This window comes from Oncorhynchus clarkii, chromosome 5 (assembly GCF_045791955.1).
Source record: "Oncorhynchus clarkii lewisi isolate Uvic-CL-2024 chromosome 5, UVic_Ocla_1.0, whole genome shotgun sequence".
NCBI lineage: Eukaryota > Metazoa > Chordata > Actinopteri > Salmoniformes > Salmonidae > Oncorhynchus > Oncorhynchus clarkii.
In genome coordinates, this window is record NC_092151.1 from 50258128 (window position 1) to 50282362 (window position 24235).

The window sequence follows — 24235 nt, forward strand, 5'->3', positions numbered from 1 at the left end:
GTGATAATTCAGAACAATCCTTATCTGGTAGGCCGTCATTGTAAATAAAAAAAAATTCATAACTGACTTGCCTAGTTAAATAGACTGCTGCGCCACTCGGGAGGCCAAATCTTTTTTATTTTCTAACGAAGTTACACTCTCAAAAGGCACTGAATTGGTGGAACAGCCTCCCTGTCAAATAAATTTAACAAAATAAATTAAATGAATACACTTAAAAAGTAAAACAAATCTTCTCTTGCGACTAGCAATCCCGTATCCGGGAGCGTAATCATAGCCTCAAGCGCATTACCATAACGCAACTTTTCCTATTCATGAAAATCGCAAATGAAATGAAATAAATATATTCAAACACCAGCTTAGCCTTTTGTTAACAACACTGTCATCTCAGATTTTCATAATATGCGTTACAGCCAACGCTAGACAAGCATTTGTGTAAGTTTATCATGGCATAATGTTATGCTAGGCTCCGCTGGCAGCAGGCAACATTTTCACGAAAATAAGAAAAGCAACCAAATTAAATCATTTACCTTTGAAGAACTTCAGATGCTTTCACTCAGGAGACTCCCAGTTAGATAGCAAATGTTCCTTTTTTCCAAAAATATTATTTTTGTAGGCGAAATAGCTCCCGTTTGTTCATCCTGCTTGGCTGAGAAATCGACCGAAAAATACTTAAACTATAATGCCAAACTTTTTTCAAAATTTGCTCCATAATATCGACAGAAACACGGCAAACGTTGTTTAGGATCCATCCTCAAGGTGTTTTTAACATATGTATTCAATAATATATCCGTCGAGGCAGTTGGTTTTTCATAAGAAGCGATTGGAAAAATGGCTACCTCAGTATTTTACGCAAGGTTTTCTGCGGGAAACACCATGTGACCACATGCCATATATGGTCCCTTACAGCCATTCTTCAAGGGAAATGCCTAAAAAGACGTCATAATGTTGTAGACACCTTGGGGAAAACGTGGAAAACGTAAGCTCATTCGTAGCTCATTCACAGCCATATAAGGAGTCATTGGCATGAGGCGGTTTAAAAAAATGCGGCACTTCCTGATTGGATTTTTATCTGGGTTTCGCCTGTAACATCAGTTCTATGGCACTCACAGACAATATCTTTGCAGTTTTGGAAACGTCAGAGTGTTTTCATACCAAAGCTGTCAATTATATGCATAGTCGATCATCTTTTTGTGACAAAATATCTTGTTTAAAACGGGAACGTTTTTCATCCCAAAATTAAAATAGCGCCCCCTATATCGAAGAGGTTATGAGAGAAATATAAGGCATATTATCGAACTCAAATTATGTTTTGAAACTGCCTCACAACCTTGACGGTAGTGAAGATAGATAGTAATTGTTTGGGTGGTAGAAAGACTAAGATAAATAAAGCCGACCCCTAAAAATAAATACATATAAAATGTTTAAATTCCCCTAGTTGTTTGGCACTCTGTTTTATTCTCACCCCTCTGGGGCCTCATGTTACTTCCTTAGTTCTCAGAGGAGATGCGCCTTTAATCTGTGATAATTCAGAACAATCACTATCTGGTAGGCCGTCATTGTAAATAACAATTTTTTCATAACTGACTTGCCTAGTTAAATAGACTGCTGCGCCACTCGGTAGGCCAAATCTTTTTTCTTTTCTTACGAAGTTACACTCTCAAAAGGCACTGAATTGGTGGAACGACCTCCCTGTCAAATAAATTTAACAAAATAAATTAAATGAATACACTTAATATGTAATACAAATCTTCTTATGAGAGAAATATAAGGCATATTATCGAACTCAAATTATATTTTGAAACTGCCTCACAACCTTGACGGTAGTGAAGATAGATAGTAATTGTTTGGGTGGTAGAAAGACTAAGATAAATAAAGCCAACTTTTCACTCTATTTTGGTCGTGTCTCTTATTGGTGCTAAGAATACACTCATTATCCCTCTCCTTACAACTGTAACTGAGGTGGTTCAGTGAACCAGGCTCGCAATATGAGAGACCTTGTCTGAGACCTGAGAGACCTGAAAGAGCAACCCCAGCTAACACCATAAATTGGTTTAACACAGTGTTTAGTGAACCTGTAGTACAGTTACTTTGGAGTATGCAAGCTAACGCAACGGGGAACATATATTGTTGACTAACTGTAGCTCTTTTGATACTTCACAAAGAGTGAAACAGACTCAATTATTATGGTGGGAGATTATAATACAGATTTAAATACCTCAATGGACCGTAAAGGAGATCACACTACAAACTATCACCCTCATGCACTTAAAACTTCTTATGGCTGAAATCCCGCTAACGGGATCGATATGACAACAGCCAGTGAAAGTGAGGGCGCCAAATTCAAACAACAGAAATCTCATAATTAAAATTCCTCAAACATACAAGTATTTTATACCATTTTAAAGATACACTTCTTGTTAATTCCACCAGTGTCCGATTTCAAATAGGCTTTACGGCGAAAGCACCACAAACGATTATGTTAGGTGAGTGCTTATTCACAGAAAGACACAGCCATTTTTCCAGACAAAGAGAGGAGTCACAAAAAGCAGAAATAGAGATAAATGTCACTAACCTTTGATGATCTTCATCAGATGACACTTATAGGACTTCATGTTACACAATACATGTATGTTTTGTTCGATAAAGTTCATATTTATATAAAACAATCTCAGTGTACATTGGCGCGTTATGTTCAGTAGTTCCAAAACATCCGGTGATTTTGCAGAGAGCCACTTGAATTTACAGAAATACTCATCATAAATGTTGATGAAAATACAAGTGTTATACATGGAACTTTAGATAAACTTCTCCTTAATGCAACCGCTGTGTCAGATTTAAAAAACGCTTTACCGAAAAAGCAAACCATGCTATAATCTGAGTATGGCGCTCAGAGACCAAAACAAGCCAAACAGATATCCGCCATGTTGTGTAGTCAACAGAAGTCAGAAATAGCATTATAAATATTCACATACGTTTGATGATCTTCATCAGAATGCACTCCCAGGAATCCCAGTTCCACAATAAATGTTTGATTTGTTTGATAAAGTTCATTATTTATGTCCAAATACCTCCTTTTGGTAGTGCGTTTGGTAAACAAATCCAGCAGAAAGTACAGACGAAAAGTCAAAAAAGTTATATTACAGGTCGTAGAAACATGTCAAACGAAGTATAGAATCAATCTTTAGGATGTTTTTAACATAAATCTTCAATAATGTTCCAACCCGGAGAATTCCTTTGTCTGTAGAAATGCAATGGAACAGAGTTAACTATCACGTGAGTGCGCGAGACTGAGCTCGTGGCTCTCTGGCAGACCTCTGACTCATTCCCCTCTCATTCGCCCCCACTTCACAGTAGAAGCCTCAAACAAGGTTCTAAAGACTGTTGACATCTAGTGGCAGCCTTAGGATATGACCAATATCCCACTGTATCTTCGATAGGCAATGAGTTGAAAACCTACAAACCTCAGATTTCCCACTTCCTGGTTGGATTTCTTCTCAGGTTTTTGCCTGCCATATGAGTTCTGTTATACTCACAGACATCATTCAAACAGTTTTAGAAACTTCAGAGTGTTTTCTATCCAAATCTACTAATAATATGCATATCTTAGCTTCTGGGACTGAGTAGCAGGCAGTTTACTCTGGGCACCTTATTCATCCAAGCTACTCAATACTGCCCCCAGCCATAAGAAGTTAAGGAAATTACGAATATTATGGATATAATGGAACTATTGGATGTACGGATGTATGTTGTATGTTGTTTACGCTGGTACCAAAAGTTTAAAGAGTGTTGATAGGGGACAGAATGTGGTCGGACCATCAAATAATTGGTTTACACATTACAGAATTTCCACAAGGACTAGGATATTGGACATTGAATCTCAAAGCCTACTGGATAACAACTTGTTCTAACCAAGACAGAAGAATGTACAACTTTTTCCTACATAACATAGGTACAGCAAATCCCCTTATTGTATGGGACACTTTTAAATGTGCCTTTAGAGGACATACAATTCAATATTAATCTTTAAAACAAAAACAATTTAGGTCAAAAAGAGTTCATCCTAAAAAAAGGAAATAGAGGAACTAACAGTACAGACAGATAGCAATACAAACTAACAGAAACGGAGGAACTTATTCAAGAAAGATCAAGTGTAATATATTATAAAAATAAAGCGAACTGGATGGAATAAGGGAAAAAAATTAACCAAATATTTTTTTATCTTCAACATAGAAATGCTACCAAAAATAATTTACAGAAACTTGTTAGAAATGACGGTCATTCATGATTCACCAAACGATATTATGAAAGGAGAGGCTAAGTACCTTGACCATTTGTTTTCATTTCAGTCTCATTCATTTCCACTAACAGAGGTTAATTGTAAGGATTTTTTTCTATTAATAGTGTAAAATTAACAGCTATACAGAAATACACATGTGAAGGCCTAAATGCAGAGGAGGAACTTCTAAATGCAATTAATGCCTTCAAGTCTGGGAGAACTCCAGGGATGGATGGCATACCAGTTGAGGTTCATCAAATATTTTTCAATGTTTGTCAAAGTTCTGTTAATAACATGTTTTAACGACTTCAATAAAAATGGTAAACTATCAGATACTGAGCAAGAAGGTCTGATTTCACTATTACTGAAACAGGACCAAGATGGTAAATATAAAGATCCAGTCCACCTAAAAAACTGGAGACTCCTTACACTTCAGTGTAGTGATGCCAAAATTCTAACAAAATGCATAGTGCATTGAATTAAAAAGGTATTGTTGGATATTATTCATCCTAATCAGACAGTTATTTTATTATTATTTTTTGACATGGATGATACATTGGAGATAATAATAGATAATAATACAATAGAATACAATAGAAGATTATGAAAAATCTGTGAAACTAGGCCTGGTATTCAAACGCCTTTGATAAAGTACGACTGTAATTTATATACAAATGCGTGGACTATTTTAATTTTGGAGAATCTCTTATACAATGAGTTAAAAGTTATGTATAGTAAATAATGTCTACTTCTCAGAAAGTATTAAATTGTCACCAGGAGTAAAACAAGGTTGTCCACTATCGGCATATGCATTTATTATGACCATGTTAGCTATTAAAATCAGATCCAAAAATAATATCAAGGGGCTAGAAATCCAGGGTTTAAAAACAAAGGTGTCATTGTACGCTGACTATTGTTTTCTTATAATCCACTATTTGGATCCCTGCACAGCTTCATAGAGGATCTAGATCATTATCCTAACCTCTCTGGATGAAAACCAATTTATGTGTGCACCATATTTTTTTATTGGATAAAAAAAAAATACAACTTAAAAAAAAAAAAACTGGTTCTCAGAATAGTAAGAATGTCATGTTCAAGAATGGTCTTTTTCCTATCATTCAGATTACCTCTGACTTTCAGTTATTTGGAAATGAAACAATCTCCAAAATATCTATTTTTTAACAAGCAATAGAAAGCTGATTTTAATTTGAGTTTAATCCACAAGAAAAGCCTAAACAAATATTATGGTTCAACTCAAATATAGTAATTGATTAAAAAAATACTTTAATTATTATTATTTTTTTTAAACAGTATAATCTTTGTAAATTATATCATAAATAGGACTGATGGAGTTTTGTCAAACATGCAACTGATTGCAGCATTACCCCAAAAATGGAGGAAAGGTAAGGAACTTGTCTGTTGGCCCTGCATTAAAGACCAAAATTGGATAAAGAAAATTGTGATACCTACAAAAAGTATACTAGTTTAATTTAAGGACGAAAAAATGTACAGCTGAGCCACACAGGTCGCAAAATAGTTGGGAGGATATTTTTGATGTACCGATTCCATGTCACATGGTTTATGAACTGATATACAAAACGACATCAGATTAAAAACTTCTAAATCTTTCAATTTAAATTATTATACAAAATTCTTGCAACCAATAGAATGTTATATATATGGGGAATACAACCATCCCAGCTCTACAGATGTTACTGCGAAGAGACAGAATCATTAGATCTTGTTTTGGTAACTTGTTTTTGGTCGCAAGTTCAAGAATGGCTGAACAATTGCAATAATGACTTGGCGCTAACTCTGTAAATAGCACTGCTGGGTGTTTTGAAAAGTCATAGTCAATCGATCAACAATATAATAATATCTTAGTAAACATGTTGATGTAGAAACTATGTAGAAACTATGAGAATAGAAATATATAACTTTTTTGAAACATCACAGCATAGTAGAAAAATATACGGCAGCTAGAAATCAAAACTGGATGGTCTTCAGAGATAGATGGGAGGGGTTAAGGGGAGCTGAAGGCTGGGACTAAAAACAAGATCATGCAAAATATAATTCCCGTGAAATGTATGTAGTATGTATAAGGTGGAAGTGCAAGCCTAAGTATTGTTGTCTAATAGTTTACTCCAATTAGGGGAGGGGTGGTAGGGTAATAAAGAAGGAAAATACAGTGAATTCAGAAAGTATTCAGAAAGGCTTATTTTAAAATAAAATAAATTCCTCATCAATATACACAATACCCCATAATGACAAAGCAAAAACATGTTTTTCAAAATGTAAATAAGGTATAATTTCCAAAAACCTGTTTCGCTGTCATTATTGGGTATTATGTGTAGATTGAGGAGGGGAAAAAAATATTTGATCAATTTTAGAATAAGGCTGTAACGCAACAAAATGTGGAAAAAGTCCAGGCGTCTGAATACTTTCCGAAAGCAGTGTATATGGAAAAATATATATATTTAACATTCTATATATATATATTTACCAAAAAATATATGGAGAAAATATATGGAGAATTTGAAATGATGCAGACAATAACACTGATAGGAGCCACAATCTATTTGCAATATTGAAGCTGATCTACCCCCCAAAAAAGAAAGAGTAAGACAGCACACACACAACGATCGATCCCCAGCCCAGCAAGAGGATGCTCGGCGGTAAACCTGCTTAAGGGGTCAGTCGCAGGGCCCTAAAGGAAGTGATTTAATGTCCAAAAAGATGTCAGCTTGTTTTTCTTTTCGGTCTTTCCTGTTGTGTTCTGATATCCACTTCCTCTCAAGCAGGGGTGGACACGAGTGTCATCCTCTGTCCCCCCCCATCCGGAAATGTCACCTCAGTGGACATATCACTAGTGTGTGTTAGTGTGTACAAGAGAGAGACGGGGGGGAGGGATGTTGTTGTTGTCTGTGTATGTGCCAGAGAGAGAGAGAGAGGAGAAGGGCTGTAAGGGTATGTGTATGTGTGTGAGAAAGAGAGAACTGTGTGTGTCAGAAAGAGAGAGAGTGCTACAGTACCTTCAGAAACTATTCACACCCCTTTACTTTTCCACATTTTGTTGTGTTACAAAGTGGGATTAAAATGGATTTAATTTACATTTTTTATATTGTTTGTACTTTGTAAGGTAATATAGCTTGATTAGATAAGTATTCAATACCCTGAGTCAACATGTTAGAATCACCCTTGGCAGTGATTACAGCTGTGAGTCTTTCTGGGTAAGTCTAAGAACTTTGCACACCTGGATTGTTCAATATTTTCAGATTATTATTTTTTAAACTCTTCAAGCTCTGTCAAGTTAGTTGTTAAAAATTATTATGCTAAACACTATTATTGCATACAAGAAGAGTCCATACAATTTATTGTGTGACTGGTTAAGAAAATTTTCACTCCTCAATTTATTTAGGCTTGCCATGACAAAGTTGAATTCTTACCAACTGTAGATATTTCAGCTTTTCATTGTTTATTAATTTGTACATAAATAAAATAAAAACATAATTCCAATTTGACATGATGGGGTATTGTGTGTAGGCCAATGACAAAAAACGATCTCAATTGAATCCATTTTAAATTCAGGCTGTAACACAACAACATCTTGAAAAAGTCAAGAGGTGTGAATACTTTCTGAAGGCACTGTGACCCTCTCTACCTTGTGGACACTAAGTGATAATTGTTGTGGTGACCCCGGGATGATCCTTTCCTGTCTGTCATACTATCTGCCTGGCCAACACCCATTCACTGAAGCCCTGCAGGCTCCAGGACATGTTACTCACTAGAGTGCCACACCCAAATCCAAAAAGCAAACACTGCTCATTCACAGAAAAGGTAGATGTAACTCTTTCAGCTTTTTAATTTGCAATAAAACATCTGAATCCAACTGTAGTGACGCAATAAAACATCTAAAAAAAATCTCCATTCCTATTAGGCAACTGCAAGAAAACGGGACGTAGGTCTCTCAATTATAAGTGTTTGTGTCTGTGCGAGCGTGCGTGCGTATATGTATACGATATGTACTTGAGTGTGTGTGTGTGTGCATAAGTATCACTGAGCCCTAGGTTTCTCAGATGTTGGATGACATTCCACTCTTCCTCTCCTGCTGAGGGATATGTAGGACAGAGAGAGAGAGAGAGAGAGAGAGAGAGACACACACACACACACAGAGGAAATAACATCAGCGGCGGTGTCTAATGCGGATATGAGGCGTGGTGATGGCACATTAACAGCAGGACCCCTGACAGCAGCACACATCGCCAGAACAAAAGACACGACACTTTTAATTCAATGACAATTGTTGGAGTTAAACAATGGCCCCCGCTACAGAGGTTTAATTAAGGGTGAGAAAGATGAGCCTGTCTGCACTTCACCTCAACGGCTTTCTGTTTTTGGTTGTTGTCCCTACGGCTAAATATTTTGGTATCGAAAATAACCTTATAGTGGCGTATCTACAATAGACAGGGCCTGACAGAGACCAGACAATGGTTGGAATGTTCCAGCCATGCCCACCTATCAAAATAAAACTTAACTACAGTTAGTTCATTTAGCTAGTTTGTTTGCTACAATTTGCTAATTTAGCTACAATTTGTTAGTTCATTTAGCTACAGCAAAACACACACACACACACACACACACACACACACACACACACACACACACACACACACACAGCCTGAACTCTTCTTTGAAGATGGGCGTAGATGTGTGTGGAGTGTGTGTGTGTGTGTGTGTACATGCATGGGTCTGTCAGTTGGCAGAGTGGGAGTTACAGTAGGGAGCACGAGCCCTGTACCAGAGCCAGTGTGGCACTAAAGACGTGAAGACGGTTTTAATTGCTGTTGAAACCCTGAGGTCACAGGGGTGCGTTTGAGTCTTAAATATGGCTGCATGTGAAAAATGGCTACCTTCACACTCAGCGGTGAGTTATCTGGTGATAGGCAATTGTACGTTCTTTCCCCCGGCTCTTAGAGGGCTCTTAATGAGGTTGGATTATGGCACGTGTGACCTCTGAGACGGCAGCGCCGACTGCACTAACGGCAGCCTGCAGGTGTGTGAGGTAAAACAGGAACTAGGGCCCTGCCTCTGCTGCGGAGTCACCAGCCTTAGAGAGCAGAGGGAGAGAGTGTGTGTGCTCCAACAGCCCCCCTCCAGTTGACAGGCTGACACCAGTCACCCCCTGCCAGGATGTGTCACAGCACCCGGGCTAAAACAGGAAGCTCAAGCACTCCCCTAGTGATTGACAAGCTGCCCTCGTGACTGACAAGTGGGGGGCCAGGGAGGCCCTGTGGGACCCGGCCCCTGGCTGTGTCTGAATGGAGGGGCCACCTGGGCTGCCAAGGGGGTCCCTATCGCGTGTGACGCCTCACAGAAAGGCCGCTGCTCAGTGTCGGACCACTTGTCCAATTAACAGACAGGCAGGGGGAGGTACGTCAGCTGTACTGGTTTGATAGGGACAACGATATCAGTGAGAGTAGAGATATTTACGCAAACACACATACAACTGTGCACAGAAGCTGGACAAAAAGAAGAGCCACCGTAGAGAAAAATAAAAGTAATGTTGGCTCACTGCAGATACGAGTCCATGTACTATAGTTCAAATTAAAAACGGTAGCTTACAGGTTCTTAAAAAAGGTCTACACAGTGCCTTCAGAAAGTATTCACCCCCTTGACTTTTTCCACATTTTGTTGTGTAACAAAGTGGGATTCAAATCAATTTGATTTACATTTTTGTCAACGATCTACACAAAATACATTGTAATGTCAAACGGGAAGAAAAATGTGAACATTTGTAAAATAATTTATGAAAAATGAAATATTAATATATCTTGATTTGATAAGTATTCAACACTGGGACAATACATGTTAGTATCAATCAAAATGATTTATAAGCCCTTTTACCATAAAAAAAAGTGCTTATAGAGAAACCCAGTCTAAAACCCCAAACAGCAAGCAATGCAGATGTAGAAACACCTTTGGCATCATTTACAGCTGTAAGTCATTGTAGTTTAGTCTATAAGAGCATTCCACACCTGGATTGTACAACATTTGCCCATTATTCTTTTCAAAATTCTTCAAGCTCTGTCAAATTGGTTGCTGACCATTTTCAGGTCTTGCCACAGATTTTCAAGCAGATTTAAGTCAAAACTATAACTCTACCACTCAGGAACGTTCACTGTCTTCTTGGTAAGCAACTCCAGTGTAGATTGTAGATTTGGTCTTGTGTTTCAGGTTATTGTCCTGCCAAAAGGTCAATTCATCTCACAGTGTCTGGTGGAAAGCAGACTGGAAAAGCTAGGATTTTGCCTGTGCTTAGCTCCATTACATTTATGTTTATCCTGAAAAACTATCCAGTCCTTAACGATTACAAGCATACCCATAACATGATGCAGCCACCACTAATTGAAAATATGGAGAGTGGTAATCAGTAATACGTTGTATTGGATTTGCCCCAACCATAACACTGAATTGCTTTGGCATATTTTTTTGCACTATTACTTTAGTGCCTTGCAAACAGGATTATGTTTTGGAATATTTGTGTGGAATATTTTTGTTCTTTACAGGCTTCTTTCTTTTCACTCTGTCAATTACATTAGTATTGTGGAGTAACTACAATGTTGTTGATCCATCCTCAGTTTTCTGTTTTACAGTCACCATTGGACTCATGGTGAAATCCCTCTCCGGAAACTGAGTTAGGAAGGACTCCTGTATCTTTGTAGTGACTCTGTGTATTGATACACCATCCAAAGTGTTCATTTAATCCATTTTAAATTAAGGCTGAAGAACAACAAATGAGGAAAAAGTCAAGTGGGTGTGAATACTTTCTGAATACAATTTACATAAAACATTTGTCAGTTAGCAGACACTTTTATCCAGAGAGACTTACAGTTAGGCTAATGTGTTAGATTATATTGACAAATCAATCATATTTATTTTATTAGACTTTTTTGGGGAATGGGTGTACTGATTCTAGGAGGAATGCCATATCTTGTAGCCTTAAACAACTTGTAGTTAACAATCATGTTTAAGGCTAATATATACATACACTATATATACAAAAGTATATGAAAACCCCTTCAAATGAGTGGATTTGGCTATTTCAGCCACACCTGTTGCTGACAGGTGTATCAAATCACACAGCCATGCAATCTCCATAGACAAACATCAGCAGTAGAATGGCCTTACTGAAGAGCTCAGTGACATTCAAAGTGGTACCGTCATAGGATGCCACCTTTCCAACAAGTCAGTTCGTCAATTTCTGCCCTGCTAGAGTTGCCACGGTCAACTGTAAGTGCTGTTATTGTGAAGTGGAAACGTCTAGGAGCAACAACGGCTCAGCCGCGAAGTGGTAGGCCACGCAAGCTCACAGAACGGGACCGCTGAGTGCTGTAGCGTGTAAAAATCGTCTGTCATCGGTTGCAAGACTCACTACCGAGTTCCAAACTGCCTATGGAAGCAACGTCAGCACAAGAACTGTTCGTCTGGAGCTTCATGAAATGGGTTTCCATGGCCGAGTAGCCACACACAAGCTTAAGATCACCATGCGCAATGCCATGCGTTAGCTGGAGTGGTGTAAATCTTGCCACCATTGGACTCTGGAGCAGTGGAAACGCATTCTCTGGAGTTATGAGTCACGCTTCACCATCTGGCAGTCCGACAGACAAATCTGGGTTTGGCGGATGCTAGCAGAACGCTACCTGCCCAAATGCAGAGTGCCAAATGTGAAGTTTGGTGGAGGAGGAATAACAGCCTGGTGCTGTTTTTCATGGTTTAGGCTAGGCCTCTTAGTTCCAGTGAAGGGAAATTTTAACGCTACAACATACAATGACATTCTAGACAATTCTGTGCTTCCGACTTTGTGGCAACAGTTTGGGGAATGCCCTTTCCTGTTTCAGCAGTGCCCTGCGCACAAAGCATGGTCCATACAGAAATGGTTTGTCGAGATGGGTGTGGAAGAACTTGACTGGCCTGCACAGAGCCCTGACCTCAACACCATCGAACACCTTTGAGATGAATTGGTACGCAGACTGCGAAACAGGCCTAATCACCCAACATCAGTGCCCGACCTCACTAATGCTCGTGGCTCAATAGAAGCAAGTCCCTGCAGCAATGTACCAACATCTATTTGAAAGCCTTTCCAGAAGAGTGAAGGCTGTTATAGCAGCAAAGGGGTTATCAACTCCATATTAATGTCCATGATTTTGGAATGAGATGTTCGACAAGCAGATGTCCACATACTTTTGGTCATGTAGTGTACATAATCATATTTATTTATTATGTTTGTCTTTTTGAAGACACCTCATACTGTCCCAAAACGGTTGGGGGGGAAATCACATGACATAATACAGCATTACTGCATGACATTGCACAAGCATACATCGGGAAGATTGTAATCACGTTGCTGGTCAACACTCGTGTGGAAGAAGGATGCACCAAAAATAAATATATGGCCAATTAATTCTATGTGAGGTGCACCATATCAAAGCAGGATTTATGTGGTTGAGTGTGCGCACATGCACGCACGCATGCGTTTGTCTGTGCATTTACAGTGCATTCAGAAAGTATTCAGACGCCTTCCCTTTTAACAAATTTTGATACGTTACAGCCTTATTCTAAACTGGATTAAATCATGTTTTTTTCTTCAACAATTTACACACACCCCAAAGAGACAAAGCAAAAAATAAGTTAATTAATTAAATTGATTGAACATCTGTTTATATAAGGTCACACAGTTGACAGTACGTCAGAGTGAAAACCAAGCTATGAGGTCAAAATAATTGTCCATAGAGCTCAGAGACAGGATTGTGTCGAGGCACAGATCCAAAATATTTCTGCAGCGTTGAAGGTTGCCAAGAACACAGTGGCCTCCATAATTCTTAAATGGAAGAAGTTTGGACCCACCAAGACTCTTTCTAGAGCTGGCAGCCCGGCTAACCTGAGCAATCGGGGGAGAAGGGCCTTGGTAAAGGAGGTGACCAAGAACCTGATGGTCACTTTGACAGAGCTCTAGAGTTCCTCTGTGGAGATGGAAGAATCTTCCAAAAAGACAACCATCTCTGCAGCACTCCACCAATCAGGCCTTTACGGTAGAGGGGCCAGACCGAAGCCACTACTCAGTAAAATGCACATGAAAGCCCGCTTGGAGTTTGCCAAAAGGGACCTAAAGGACTCTCAGACCATGAGAAACAAGATTCTGTGGTCTGATGAAACCAAGATTGAACTATTTGGCCTGAATTCCAAGCTGGAGGAGTTTCCAAGTCTGGAGGAAAGCTGGCCCCATTCCTACGGTGAAGCTTGGTGGTGGCAGCATCATGCTGTGGGGATGTTTTTCAGTGGAAGGACTGGGAGACTAGTCAGGATCAAGGGAAAGATGAATGGAGCAAAGTACATAAAGATCCTTGATGAAACCCTGCTCCAGAGCACTCAGGACCTCAGACTGGGGCATAGGTTCACTTTCCAACAGGACAACGACCTTAAGCACACAGCCAAGACAAAGCAGGACTGGCTTTGGGGAAATCTCTGAATGTCCTTGAGTAGCCCAGCCAGAGTCCGGACTTGAACCTGATCGAACATCTCTGGAGTGACCTGAAAATAGCTGTGCAGTGACGCTCCCCATCCAACCTGACAGAGCTTGAGAGGATCTGCAGGGAACAATGGAAACTCCCCAAATACAGGTGTGCCCAGATTGTAGCGTCCTACCCAGAAAGACTTGAGGCTGTAATCGCTGCCAAATGTGCTACAACAAAGTACTGAGTAAAGGGTCTAAATGTGATATTTACGTTTTTTATATTTAATACATTTGCAGAAATATCTAAAAAACTGTTTTTGAGTTGTCATTACGGGGTATTGTGTGTATTTAATACATTTCAGTATTAGGCTGTAATGTAACAAAATGTGGAAAAAGGTCTAAATACTTTTGGAATGCCCTGTATATGAAAGTAACTGCCAAAGTAAAGGAAACACTAGAGTAAACGAGGGTTACAAAGTAGATTGAAAGCAGGTGCTTCTACACAGGTGTAGTTCATGAGTTAATTTATCAATTAACCTCCCATCATGCTTAGAGAGATGCCCAGTCGCCCATTATTTTATGTACCATACTAGAGTAAGTGACTTTGAAAGAGTGGTCTCAAAGGACCATATGGGGGTTTGTGTGTGTTTGTTTGTCTGTGTCTCAGTCACCATATCTCAAACAAGAGATTCAGGAGCAGTGCCTGAGTGTTTTCCATCGACAAAATACCAAATTATGGAATTTCCCGTGGAAGAAAGGTATTGCAACCCTCCAATAGAGTTCTAGACACATGTAGAATCTATGCCAAGGTGCATTGAAGCTGTTCTGGTGGCTCGTGGTGGCCCAACTTTACATTAGTGTTTCCTTTATTGTGGCAGTTACTTTACCCACTCTTGTAAACTATGAAAACACTCTGGACATTACTGCACAGTGGGATATTTTCACCACAGCTGATCAGAACAAATCCTAGAACAGGATATCCGATTGGATAATTCTTCTTGTCAAGGCACCACCACCACGGGGACAGCCAACTAGGTCTCAGACCCGCCTCTTTTCCAACCAAAGAAATTCTTAACCTTGAACCATGAGTGGTGAGAAGCCTCTGGCTCTTGTATACAGGTTGAACTGATTCACACCTCTGGGAAAGGTCCTATTTCCCCATGTAACCTCTGGTGTGAACTTAATTGTGTGTACTTAAGTATTAGGTTTCAGGTCACGCCAGGCCCCACAGAGAAACAGACAAGTTCAAACAGCCATACACACTTCACATGGATCGAGTGGACCACCCAAATGAAAACCAAACCAAACAGAGCAAAGGGGCTAAAGTCAAGCATGATCATATCAGAAATGGGACAGTAACTGTTTTTACGCTGCCCTGGACATACACACACCCTGCACAATCAGCTAGAAATACACACACCACTATCCACAGGACACACACGCAAACACACTGGGTTAGCAAGGGATGAAAGACAGTGATGTGACTACTGATGCTCTCCCACCACTGTCCACCAGGGGGCCTATAGTACAGGGGTACAGCATGTCTGATGTGGGCTCTGTCATCTTTATTCCTCCCTCTTAACTATCACAATCTATATTCAAATCAAACTGCCACTTTTGCCTCATTGTTTGTAGTTTCATTTGTTTGATCTGTTTTCACAACATTACATCAGTGTCTGCTGAAATGGGCACCCGATTCCCTATGTAGTGCCTTGCATATGGTGCCATTTAGGAGGCAACCAGTGTGCATGAGGCGTCCCACACGGCATGTCCTAGTCCAGGGTTCCCCAACTGGTGCCAGTGGGTAGTTTTATTTGGCCTCCCAAGTTTTCTGAGCAAAAAAAATCATCTATATATATATATTTTTAATATATATTTTTTTTATGTCGTTGTGAATTTTCATTGTTGGACATAAAAGATTGTAAAAACACAGAAATCATCTCCAAGTTATTTGAATTTTGGAAATATATTCCCGTATTCCCACGCATAATAGAGATATCTGATCGTATACAAACGTAAGAAAGGTTTGAAATGATTGTGTTTTCGTCAAATGTTATATCTGTTTGGGCTTCTTGTGGTCTATTTGCAGTCTACAAATGATTTGTAACTATGTTCCGTCCCCCCGATCATCCACTGAAGAAAAAAATTTGCCTGCGGCTGAATCTACTTGGTGATCCTTGCCCCAGTCAGTCAGAACTTAAAAGGGAAGTTAAAACAACTCGCTTGCTTCAGTACTGAGGACCAAAAGTCAATGTCAGTTCTCTGGGGCCAAGATTCTCAGAGTAGGAGTGCTGATTTATGATCAGTTATGCCTTTTAGATCACAAGGAATACGATTATATGGACAGAGTGGACCTGATCCTAGATCAGCACTACTACTCTGAGACGCTTGATACATATGTCCCCTGTACTGCTCTGTACATACACTAGTTGGGTCTTAGCTACTCAGCCCCAAGTTATTTACCTTACATTAGGCCTCACACTGACCTCCAGCACAGAGGCTTGCTGTGATGACTGAGGACCTCCGGTAGGATCAGACAACAGCAGAGAGAAGGGAGGGAAAGGGGGAGACAGTAGACAGAGGAAGACAGGTGGAGGGAGAAAGGGGGAGGACATGGGAAACCTACTAGTAGAGTCAGAGACCAGGGGAAAAAGAAGGGGGAGACAGAGAGAGGGAGAGGCAGACCTGGGGAGGCCCTGAAATATGGTAAAAGTGGTGGGGATTGAGTAGGGGAGGACAGGCAGGAGGGAAGGAAAGGGAGCGAGAGAAGGGGGAGACATTGGGGGAGGTTGTGGGGAATTAGTAGGGGAGGACAGGAGGGAAGGAAAGGGGCCGAGGGGGAGACTAAAACATTACTGGGCTGCCGTGAATACAGTAGCGCTCTATAGTAATCACCTGGCCTGGAGCTCAAGCTGTTTTTGTCTTGGGTTCACAGGTCAAATGCCACAGCCTGACCTCAGGTGTTTAGCCTGTTAGAAAGCCCAAAAGGCCCAGAGGAGGGAGTGACAGATCTAACAGTGGTGTGTATGTACCGTGCATTCGGAAAGTGTACAGACCCCTGGACTTTTTCCACATTTTGTTACATTACATCTACACACAATACCCCATAATGACAAACAAAAACAGGCTTGTAGAAAATGTAGCAACTTTCACACACACAAAAAAATGACTGAAATATCATATTTACATAAGTATTCAGGTATTTTATCCAGTACTTCATTTTTTTTCAGTACATTGCACCTTTGGCAGTGATTACAGCCTCGAGTGTTCTTTGGTATGACACTACTTCTGTGCAGATCCTCTCAAGCTCTGTCAAGTTGGACGGGGAGCGTTGCTGCACAGCTATTTTCAGGTCTCTCCAGAGATATTCGATCGGGTTCAAGTCCGGGCACTATTGGTTAGAGCCTGCAAGTAAGCATTTCACTGTAAGGTCGTCTACACCTGTTGTTTTCGGCGCACGTGACAAATAAACGTTGATTTGATTTGGCTGGGCCACTCAAGGATATTCAGAGACTTCCCCGAAGCCACTCCTGCGTTGCCTAGGCTGTGTGCTTAGGGTTGTTGTCCTGTCTGAAGGTGAACCTATGCCCCAGTCTGAGGTCCTGAACGCTATGGAGCTTGAGGACCTTCAATGCTGTGCCTCGACACAATCCTGTCTCAGAGTTCTACAGACAATTCCTTCTCATGACTTGGTTTTTGCTCTGACATGCACTGTCAACTGTGGGACCTTATAGACAGATGTGTACTTTTCCAAATCATGTCCAATCAATGGAATTTACCACAGGTGGACTCCAATCATGTTGTAGAATCATCTCAAGGATGATCAATGGAAACAGGATGCACCGGAGCTCAATTCCGAGTCTCATAGCAAAGGGTCTGAATTGTTATGTAAATACATTATTTTTTTTTTTTTTTACAAACATGTCTATAAACCTGTTTTTGCTTTGCCATTATGGGGTATTGTGTGTAGATTGATGAGTAAAACACACATTGTTTATACATTTTAGAATAAGGCTGTAACGTAACAAAATGTGGAAAAAGTGAAGGGGTCTGAATAATTTCCGAATGCACTAAATGTGTATGTGTACGTGTATGTGTTATTACCATTCTGGGGATCAAGGCACCTGTAGCATGACTGTGGGAATCCTTTAGGCTCTTTGGGACACAAGGAATGGACAGCTGACCTGAAGGAAACACACACACACACACACACACACACACACACACACACACACACACACACACACACACACACACACACACACACACACACACACACACACACACACACACACACACACACACACACACACACACACACACACACACACCACTGTCAGTTTGTCTGGTACACCTACCTTTCACATCACTCAGTCAAGGAGTTTTGAAAACATGTGTTATCTAATATATTGGAGTATTACAATTAACACAGTGATTTGATAAGTGAAAAGATAAGATCAAATAAAAATTATAAAAAATGTGGCCGCTCCCAATAATTGTTCTTTCAGTCTACGCCAGGGGTAGGCAACCCTGTTCCTGGAGTGCCGCAGGTACTGCACGATTTTGTTCCAACTAGGCACCACCCCTGATTCAGTGATTGCCTGAATCGAATACACCTGGTCTCCCAGGTTAGTTCAACCAAAAACATTAAGTGCCTGCGGCGCTCGAGGACCCGTGTTGCCTACCCCTGTTCTACGCTGAAAAAAAGTAATACAACAGTAAATAAGTAATGAAGACATCCCAATTTGTTTTATCCTATAAACCGTTTCTAAATTAACACAATTTCCTTAATTTGTCTCGACATAGATCATTTCAATTATATAACTGTGATTGTCATTTTCACATCCTTGTTATTTAACAATATTGTAATACAACAAAAATGTTGCCCGTTAAAACAGAAATGCATTTGGACAGTTACCGTGTTCACTTTTCATTGATCAAGAAATAGCTTTAAATCATATCAAATCAAATGTTATTTGTCGCATGCGCCGAATACAATTATTGTAGACTTTACCATTAAACGCTTACTCCAACAATGCAGTTAAAAAGTGAGAAAATGTATGAATAGATACAAAATAAAATTACGAGGCGATATACAGGAGTACCGGTACTGAGTCAGTGTACTGGGGTACGAGGTAGTTGGGTGATTGATTGAGGTAAATTGAATGTTGAATTTAAAGTACATCGAGGGTTAAATTATTAGGGCCCTATAAAATCTGTTTAGTTTTATCCCCTCCAAATTCCATTTGGTTTTTTCAGGTTTTAGTTTTTCAAACAACAACAAAAAAAATAGAGAGAAAAACAACCACATTTGATTGTGTATGTCCACAATAAAACTTTAAACCACATCAGGAGACCACTTTTGAGGTTCTGGGATCATTTTTAAAATTTTGGGGGCTGTAATCACCCCAGCCAGATACTATTGTTTGATTTGCAATGTTTCTGTAGCGCTCATGTGATTGCAGAGTGGACACTGGATTGATGCAAATAATCATAATATCATTTTGGAAAAACCTTTCCATCTCCCAGAAGACGGTTGTCATAACACTAGCATCATCGTTAATGGCTACACAGAGGTAGACAAACGCGCACTCACTATTCAGGAAGTTGAAGGGAAATACGAATCACTGATACATAATGTTCAGGAGTTATGAAAATCTTGGGCAATTTAATCTAACCAGTTCAACGCATTTAGTACTTTACCTACTAAGTTCAATACATTTTGGAATATTGTTGAATTCTGTTTTAATGTCTGGATTCCGTGATTCTATACGCGTTCATGGCAACGCAGATTTTATAGGGCCCTATATTATGGAAATGTCCCAACATGTGGTTGGGACATTTCATTCCAAGATTGAATTAAATTAACAACAGGAACGTGTATTAATAAGGAAATGATCACTGTTGACCACAATGGTCACCTCAGATAAGGATCTTGTCTGAATGGCCTGGGGTGGTCTAGTGGTCTAAGCCGCTGCCTCTGAAACACCACTGAGAGCATGGTTCGATTCCGGCTCACTTCTATTTCAGCACACACTCTCTTATCTATACTATTTGGACTGCCAATGACCTCAACTGAAGCGACACAAAGTAACAACTTTTCTTCAATTCAGTTTGCACATTATTATTCATCCCTGGATATTTTGGTTCTTGTGCTTCCATAAAAAGTATTTTTGAAGCAATTTGGAGCCACACACACACACAATTGTGGAATGTCATACTTGTATAATACTCCTGTACTTTTCACTGTAATGCCATGGGAACCGTAGCATGCTAAATCAACAGGCATAGTTCCACCACGAGGGAGGCCTCTGCGGTCCCACGTCTCTGTTCACACCGCTTTACAAACATACTAAACATGGAACCACTTGGACTGTTTGGGGAAGAAAATATGTGTGTCACTCCCTGGGGTATTACAAGTAGAGGCTTTTCTAATAAGGAGATTCCTTCCTATTTAAAAATATTTGCAAAAATTGCCAAAAGGTAATATATTTTACAGGGTATACGGTACAGATAATCCTAAGTGAACAGCACATCTGAAATTGTGGAAAATAATTGTCAACCACAATAATCTGTGAATTACAGAATGCAGGGAATCGAATGTATTAACAGACATATCCAAGCAAAAATAAGATACAATATACATGATACACAACTCAGGACCAGTAGTTTTAGACTATGCTTTTGTCAGTGTTTTTTTAATCATGTACTCAAAAGTTTTCATAGATAGCTTATTCCAGTGTGTTTTGTGTAAACTGAGATGTCAAAAGGTTGTCTGCAACTAAAAATGTTTTATCTCGGACTCAAATGTCTGACTGATCAATTCTAAACTGACCAATCAGAATGGAACAAACCAAACACAAGGGATGACCCAATGGCGGTCATTGGAGCCAATCAGAGCATGGACAGCTGAAACAGTAATGCACACATTGAGTGTACAAAACATGACATAGACCTACCAGGTGAATCCAGGAGAAAGCTATGATCCCCGACTCTGTTAGAGAAGAGTGTAAATGCTTTTCTTTTTAGGCTGGATCATGTTGTTGACTTGTATTGTTGTATGTTTTAATTATGTAATGTAATGATTGTTGCTGCCTTCTAGGCCAGGTCTCCCTTGAAAAAGAGACTCTGGGTCTCAATGGGTTTTCCTGGTTAAATAAATTATTGATGTCACCTGTACAATCCACTTCAATCAGTGTAGATGAGGGGGAGGAGACAGGTTAAAGAAGGATTTTTAAGCCTTTAGTCATGGATTGTGTATGTGTGCCATTCAGAGGGTGATTGGGCAAGACAAAATATTTAAGCGCCTTCAAAGTGGTATGGTATCAAATCAAATCAAATTTTATTTGTCACATACACATGGTTAGCAGATGTTAATGCGAGTGTAGCGAAATGCTTGTGCTTCTAGTTCCGACAATGCAGTAATAACCAACAAGTAATCTAACTAACAATTCCAAAACTACTGTCTTATACACAGTGTAAGGGGATAAAGAATATGTACATAAGGATATATGAATGAGTGATGGTACAGAGCAGCATAGGCAGGATACAGTAGATGGTATCGAGTACAGTATATACATGAGGTGAGTATGTAAACAAAGTGGCATAGTTAAAGTGGCTAGTGATACATGTATTACATAAGGATGCAGTCGATGATATAGAGTACAGTATATACGTATGCATATGAGATTAATAATGTAGGGTAAGTAACATTATATAAGGTAGCATTGTTTAAAGTGGCTAGTGATATATTTACATCATTTCCCATCAATTCCCATTATTAAAGTGGCTGGAGTTGAGTCAGTGTCAGTGTCACTGTGTTGGCAGCAGCCACTCAATGTTAGTGGTGGCTGTTTAACAGTCTGATGGCCTTGAGATAGAAGCTGTTTTTCAGTCTCTCGGTCCCAGCTTTGATGCACCTGTACTGACCTCGCCTTCTGGATGATAGCGGGGTGAACAGGCAGTGGCTCGGGTGGTTGATGTCCTTGATGATCTTTATGGCCTTCCTGCAACATCGGGTGGTGTAGGTGTCCTGGAGGGCAGGTAGTTTGCCCCCGGTGATGCTTTGTGCAGACCTCACTACCCTCTGGAGAGCCTTACGGTTGTGGGCGGAGCAGTTGCCGTACCAGGCGGTGATACAGCCCGCCAGCATGCTCTCGATTGTGCATCTGTAGAAGTTTGTGAGTGCTTTTGGTGGTTATTTTCCTGACACCACACTCCGAGGGCCCTCACCTCCTCCCTGTAGGCCGTCTCGTTGTTGTTGGTAATCAAGCCTACCACTGTTGTGTCGTCCGCAAACTTGATGATTGAGTTGGAGGCGTGCGTGGCCACGCAGTCGCGGGTGAACAGGGAGTACAGGAGAGGGCTCAGAACGCACCCTTGTGGGGCCCCAGTGTTGAGGATCAGCGGGGTGGAGATGTTGTTGCCTACCCTCACCACCTGGGGGCGGCCCGTCAGGAAGTCCAGTACCCAGTTGCACAGGGCGGGGTCGAGACCCAGGGTCTCGAGCTTGATGACGAGCTTGGAGGGTACTATGGTGTTGAATGCCGAGCTGTAGTCGATGAACAGCATTCTCACATAGGTATTCCTCTTGTCCAGATGGGTTAGGGCAGTGTGCAGTGTGGTTGAGATTGCATCGTCTGTGGACCTATTTGGGCGGTAAGCAAATTGGAGTGGGTCTAGGGTGTCGGGTAGGGTGGAGGTGATATGGTCCTTGACTAGTCTCTCAAAGCACTTCATGATGACGGAAGTGAGTGCTACGGGGCGGTAGTCGTTTAGCTCAGTTACCTTAGCTTTCTTGGGAACAGGAACAATGGTGGCCCTTTTGAAGCATGTGGGAACAGCAGACTGGTATAGGGATTGATTGAATATGTCCGTAAACACACTGGCCAGCTGGTCTGCGCATGCTCTGAGGGCGCGGCTGGGGATGTCGTCTGGGCCTGCAGCCTTGCGAGGGTTAACACGTTTAAATGTCTTACTCACCTCGGCTGCAGTGAAGGAGAGTCCGCATGTTTTCGTTGCAGGCCGTGTCAGTGGCACTGTATTGTCCTGTATTAGGTGCCAAGCGCACCAGTTTGAGTGTTTCAAGAACTGCAACGCTGCTGGGTTTTTCATGCTCAACAGTTTCCAGTGTGCATCAACAATGGTCCACCACCCTGGTGGGTTTTTCACGCTCAACAGTTTCCCATGTGTATCAACAATGCTCCACCACCCAAAGGACATCCAGCCAACTTGAAACAACTGTGGGATGCATTGGATTCCACATGTGCCAGCATCCCTGTGGAACACTTTCGACACATTGTAGAGTCCATGCCCTGACGAATTAAGACTGTTCTGAGGGCAGAAAGGGGTGCAACTCCATAGTAGGAAGGTGTTCCTAATATCAGGATACTATAATATGCCATGCCTAATAATGTAACTGTCTTCTTCCTCCTCTGACGAAGAGTAAGTAGGAAGGATCGGAGGACGTGGTACGTGTTCATGATTCTTTTAATAGAACAATGAAAAATACAAACTAACAACGTGAAATAACAAAAACCAAAACAGTTCCGTGTGGAACACACAGACACAGAAAATAATCACCCACAACTCAAGGGTGAAAACAGGCTGCCTAAGTATGGTTCTCAATCAGGGACAACGATTGACAGCTGCCTCTGACTTGAGAACCATACCAGGCCAAACACAGAAATACCAAAGCATAGAAAAAGAACATAGACCACCCACCCAACTCACGCCCTGACCAACTAAAACAAAGACATAACAAAAGAACTAAGGTCAGAACGTGACAATACCCCCTCTCAAAGGTGCGGACTCCGGCCGCAAAAACTGAACCTATAGGGGAGGGTCTGGGTGGGCGTCTGTCCGCGGTGGCGGCTCTGGCGCGGGACGTGGACCCCACTCCACCATAGTCTTAACCCGCCTCTTTACCCGCCTCCGTGGCGACCCTCGCCGCCAACCTCGGACTGGGGACCCTAGCAACGGGTCCCGAATGGATGGGAGATTCCGGCAGCACCGGAGGGAAGGGCGATTCTGGCAGCACCGGAGTAACCGGCGGCTCTGGCAGCGGCTCCGGCGGCTCTGGCGGGAGACACTGGCAGCTCAGGACAGGCGGGAGACTCTGGCAGCTCAGGACAGGCGGGAGACTCTGGCAGCTCAGGACAGGCGGGAGACTCTGGCAACTCAGGACAGGCGGGAGACTCTGGCAGCTCAGGACAGGCGGGAGACTCTGGCAGCTCAGGACAGGCGGGAGACTCTGGCAGCTCAGGACAGGCGGGAGACTCTGGCAGCTCAGGACAGGCGGGAGACTCTGGCAGTTCAGGACAGGCGGGAGACTCTGACAGCGCTGAGCAGGAGGGAGACTCTGGCAGCGCTGAGCAGGAGGGAGACTCTGGCAGCGCTGAGCAGGAGGGAGACTCTGGCAGCGCTGAGCAGGAGGGAGACTCTGGCAG

General features: G+C 41.3%; 1 protein-coding gene across 2 annotated transcripts in view; it reads right to left on the minus strand.

Annotated features, from left to right (window-relative positions):
- Positions 1-24235, minus strand: part of LOC139408964 (adhesion G protein-coupled receptor D2) — a 158143-nt gene that overhangs the window by 20959 nt on the left and 112949 nt on the right. Inside the window, exons 24-25 of one of the 2 annotated variants that reach the window (XM_071153496.1) lie at positions 17892-17971; positions 8120-8381 (exon numbers count right to left, since the gene is read on the minus strand). In XM_071153496.1, coding sequence (XP_071009597.1) covers positions 17936-17971 — 36 coding nt within the window. In that variant the 3' untranslated portion in view covers positions 8120-8381; positions 17892-17935. Of the gene's footprint in view, positions 1-8119; positions 8382-17891; positions 17972-24235 lie in introns of those variants that run through there. The other variant, XM_071153495.1, reaches the window with a different exon arrangement.